General features: G+C 51.2%; 1 protein-coding gene across 1 annotated transcript; it reads left to right on the top strand.

The window, feature by feature from the left end:
• The first annotated feature begins 2,111 nt into the window (after window positions 1-2,111).
• On the top strand, window positions 2,112-3,811 carry Gpr150 (G protein-coupled receptor 150). Its single transcript, XM_050122209.1, has one exon. The coding sequence runs from the start codon at window positions 2,112-2,114 to the stop codon at window positions 3,396-3,398; it is 1,287 nt and encodes a 428-aa protein (XP_049978166.1). The 3' UTR covers window positions 3,399-3,811.
• Window positions 3,812-4,995: the final 1,184 nt, after the last annotated feature.

A 4,995-nucleotide genomic window follows, 5' to 3' on the forward strand; every position in this document is an offset into this window, starting at 1 on the left:
GCTGTTTCAGTACCACCAGGTATTAGGTGATATCAAAAATCTTCATGCAGGGAGAAGGTCAGGGTCAACTTGTCCCATGGGTACTCTTTGACCACAACCTACTCTGGCAGTCTGAGCAGCTCGAAAACAACTCTTTCTTTGCTTTTGGTTTTTTATCAATATTTTATCAAGTCTTTCTAAAGTTCTGTGGAATGCAGTTTCAGTGCTAGAATTTTGCTTTGTAATTTGTGAGAGCATTCCCACAAACAAAATTTGAGAAATACTGAACTGGATTTGTAGGAGAGTCATTGGCTGTCCTACACTGTTCAGAAGGAAAGATTGGACTGTGTGGTGCACAGGAAAACGCCTTGAACAAACTCTGTGAGGAAAGAGTATGAAAATCAAATTAGGACTGAAAGTCTCCTCTGGTGTTACTCTGCCGCTTTCTTCAAAGCCCCAGCAAAGACATCACCATCCACATACCCTCTGGTCTTCCTGGGGCTCCTCTGGATGATACTGGTACAAATAAAAAAGGCATCTACATGATACATTTATAGTCAAGACTAGAATTTTGCTCAAAGTTACCTGACATGCATTATATAGTTACTAATTCATCAGCTAAACACATATTTACTGATATCTATCATATGTCCAGTCCAGCATGAGGCACTGGGTGTATAATGACTATGACAAATGTCTCCAGTCAAAATGATAGACCTTAGGCATCGAGATCCCCACAGCAATGGGCAGGATGGTCTTTACCCTACCGAGCCCTCCTCTGCAGATTGCAAACGTTGCTGCAGCCTAGGAAGCAGCAGACACACACACTTCCCTGGCCCAAGACCAAGAAGTACAAGAAATTCCGCTTTCACGGTGATGAATGTGATGGGTGCACAAAAGACCAAATGATGCTTCCAGTGGGAAAACTGAAATTTGTTTGTGAAGCATGGCTAAAAGCAGCAGCATTAAATCTAAACCATTTCCTGTGAGTTGGATTTCTTTTTTAAAAATTGGCCGCAGTAGCATTTTCTTAGTCACCTTTTCTCTAGGCTTTATTGGAGGCGTAGTCCCTCCTAGCAACCTCCCATCTGCTAGAAAACAGAATCAAGAGAAAGAGGAGCCTTGATGACACATCCCTCGCTGATGGAGATACTAGGGGGACTCAATACGCGAACCATCATTTGTATAAAAACCTATTAGAGCCCTCTTCAGACTAACAAAATGGGTACATCCCTGGAGGAGAGCCGCCGTCATCTGTGCTTCTAGTGAGTTTTGGAAAGCTGCAAACCTCTGCTGTTCCTAATTGCCAGGCAACAGTAAGGCCCTTGGTTCTCTCCAATTAAACCGTTCTCATTGCAGGCAAAGGAAGGTATGCCCCTACCAAAGATTCACCTAGTCAAAAAGATTCACTCTGCTCAAAAAGTCATTACTGCTGTTAGCAGCTGGGTGTAGCTCTGTAGTAGATTGCTTGCCTAGCATACGCTCTGCGCTCTGCGCTGGTGCCCAGCTGGACTGGGAGTGGGGGAAATGAGGAACCCTGATGGGTTGCTTGTGTCCTTGCATTTCTCTAGCAAGTGCGGACCTGTGACTTTATAAAATGTTTCTGTTTTTTTCTTTAAAAAAAATCAAAAGTAGTAATTTTTTTTCTGCTAGAAATCACTTTTTTAGGGGGAAGGACACTCTCAGTCAGGAGCTTCCTATCTCTTGTATTGCTTCAGGGATAACTTGAACTAGTCTCGGCAGAAGCCACACACGGAACTTTCTGTCTGGCTGTACGTTGCAGGGCAAGGTTTCCAGAGCCCAGAGGTGGCATCATGGATGAGCAGAAGCTTTGCTGGGATTGGAGGAGGGGGCGACATGTTGAGAAGGTGGAGAATAGTGATCATGTGTGTTCCTCGAATGTACAACCCACATTTGAGTGACAAATGACGAGGACAACTATAAAAAACAACTAAGCACAATTCCACCCGAATCTATATCGCCCCGGATGCGTGTTTTTTTTTTTTTCCCAACTAACTTTGGGAAGTCGCAGAGACCCAGCGGTGCGGCCTGTGAAACCTCTCAGCGCCTCCACTTTGGCATTTTAAGCGAGAACCGCCTTCAGCGGTTCCTCTCCTTCCTCCGGACTAAGGATGGAGGATTCCTTCAGCACCTCAGCTCAGCCTCTGGCGCCTAACCTCTCCGTAGCCATCCTGCAGAGCAGGGATCTTAACCTGACTTTGGGGCAGGAGGCCTCTGTCCCAGGACCGCAGCCGCCGCCACACGGGCCACCCAACCACCCGATCCACCTGGTCTTCATGGGAATCATCCTGGTGGCCGCGGTGGCGGGCAACACCACCGTGCTGTGTCGCCTGTGCGGCGGCAGCAGCCGGCTCTGGCCGGGTCCCAAGCGTCGCAAGATGGACTTCCTGCTGGTGCAGCTGGCAGCGGCCGACTTGTACGCGTGCGGGGGCACTGCGCTGTCGCAGCTGGCTTGGGAACTGTTGGGCGACCCGCGTCCTGCTCTGGGCGACCTGGCGTGCCGCTTCTCGCAGCTGCTTCAGGCATCTGGGCGGGGCGCCTCAGCCCACCTGGTGGCGCTCATCGCCCTCGAGCGCCAGCTCGCCGTGCGCCGTCCGCAGGGTCCGCAGCTGCCCGCGCGCGCCCTGGCTGCCCTGGGCTGGCTGCTGGCGCTGCTGCTGGCACTGCCGCCGACTTTTGTGGTGCGCTGGGGCGCTCCCCAACCTCGGGCCGCCAGCGCCTGGCCGGGGGAGCATCGCTGCTGTGGCATCTTCGCGCCTCTGCCGCGCTGGCATCTGCAGGTCTACGCTCTCTACGAAGCTGTCGTGGGCTTCGCGGCGCCGGTTGCTATCATGGGTGTCTCTTGCGGCCATCTGCTGTGTGCATGGTGGCAGCGCGGGTCTCAGGCTTCGGTGGCTGGGGCACGCTGGTCCGCCAGTCCGGCCCGAGCCCCCTTGCCCAGTGCGCTGCCCCGCGCCAAGGTGCAGAGCCTGAAAATGAGTCTGTCGTTGGCGCTGCTCTTCGTGGGCTGCGAGCTGCCCTACTTCGCCTCCCGCTTGGCCGCCGCCTGGTCGTCGGGGCCTGCGGGTGACTGGGAGGTAGAGGGCCTAGCGGTGGCGATGCGCGTCGTGGAGGTGGCCAATAGCGCCCTCAACCCTTTCGTCTACCTCTTCTTCCAGGCGGGCGACTGCGGGCTCTGGCGGCGGCTACAGAGGCGCCTGGGAGTTGTGTGCTGCGTGCGGGAGGGAGAAGCCGAGATCAACGAGGGGGCTGGGGACCACCAGGCACTCCACCGCCACCGCTGGCCCCACCCCCACTATCACCACGCCCGGAGGGAGGAGCGGGACGAGGGCTGCTGCAAGCGTCCACCCCCGCCGCGCCCCAGACTGCCGGCCTGCTCCTGCGAAAGTGCCTTCTAGGAACTGCTGCACAGACAGGTTTGTCACTGTGCCACAGCCTCCAGGCAACACCGGGAAGGTCTTAGGAGTCTGCCTAAATCACCGAGTGGAACCTCTGAAGCCGTCTGCTCTCTCCATGCCGTTGTATTTTCTTCTAAGGAGGACAAGTCTTTCACTTCCCTTTTGTTTTCTTCTCTCCAGTTCCTTTCATATTTGCCCATTTGGAGGAGACCAAACTTGAAAAGTTGTAAAAATCATTCCGAGTTCCAGAGTTATTATTTTTGCAATTCTCTTTTATACTCCCATTGTGTTCTAGATAAGACCCTTTATTTTAACTAAATTGTCAAATTTTCATTCGTCGCCGTGTTATGTTTTTAGTTATTTGGAACTGTGCTTAAATCAAGTGCACCTTTGGGGAGCAATCCCCATAATGCTCTTCCTGGGGAGTTTAGGAGGCCTACTAGCAATGCTGCAGAAAAGCTAATCGCGCTGCTCTTTCAGAAACAGATCATTTGAAAAATAACATTTCCCACGGAGCCGTTAGAACATTTTTTAAACATGTTTTCTGGGAAGAAAAATCGGTGTGGCTTTTGCTTCCAGTCTAACTTCCACATCAATAAAAACTGAGTAAAGGAAAACAACATAAAGCTTCCCTTAGTCCTTTCCCAGCACGCTTGTAGGACGGGGCTGCTGTGCCCAGACCAGCGTCTATGCCTGTCCACACTGAGCTTCTAAGGGCAAAGTCTTGAGCAAATTAGAGAAGAAAAATATCAAGGCGATGAAAGATGTGAGAGGGTAGGGCTCGCTGTCCAAGAGCCGCCTGTGATTTAAAACAAACCCATCTAGGGGTGGAGGCCCTGCCTGCAATCCCTGCTCTCTCCAGCAGGAGCACGGGCTCAAATCTGAGGCCGACATCCATTACATAAGGAGTTCTAGAGAAGTCTGGGCTACACTGTTACACTCTGTCTCAAACAAAACAAAACAAGGCCTAACTTATTCAGTTGGGTTGGTAAGAACTAAACCAAGGAACTAAACTAAGGATCCGTGACCACATCCTCTTAGCTGTCCTTGCTTCTGGGGGAAGTGGCAGCATTTATGAGCATGGTACCCATGTGCTCAGCACAGCCCTTCACCCGCGAACTGACAGCTTTCACACAGCTTGGTTTCTTAACAACAGCGAACTTGCCACTAAGAAACAGAGGAGATGTGACGGATTAAAGCTGATTTATACAAGTAATGATCTCTGAGGATTCGGTTTTAACTTGCACTCAGTGAGGATTTGTTGCATAGCTTACCATGAGTCAGGCATAGGTAGGTTACATAAAAGAGAAGCCGAAGGAAATCGACACTTAGTGTGGCTTGCATTCCTCCAGAATTCTTTTTCTTAGTGAATATACCAGCTCAGTCTACAGTAAGCCCTAACTGAATGGGCTGGGGTCTGTCCTCCTTGGACATTTGGATCCTGGGGTTTAGCATCATCTTCCCAGGTGAGAGCTGCCAAGAAAACTGCTCAGCAAACACCCAAGGACCCAGTAATAACTTCACCCAGTAAGAATGTGTCCTTGCATCAGCGCTCCATCATCTCCTCTACCTGCTTGCCCCCAGAGAGCCCTTTCTA

The sequence above is a fragment of the Alexandromys fortis genome, unplaced genomic scaffold (assembly GCF_014885135.2).
Source record: "Alexandromys fortis isolate MF-2015 unplaced genomic scaffold, M_Fortis_MF-2015_v1.1 scaffold_163, whole genome shotgun sequence".
In the NCBI taxonomy this organism is placed as follows: Eukaryota; Metazoa; Chordata; class Mammalia; order Rodentia; family Cricetidae; genus Alexandromys; species Alexandromys fortis.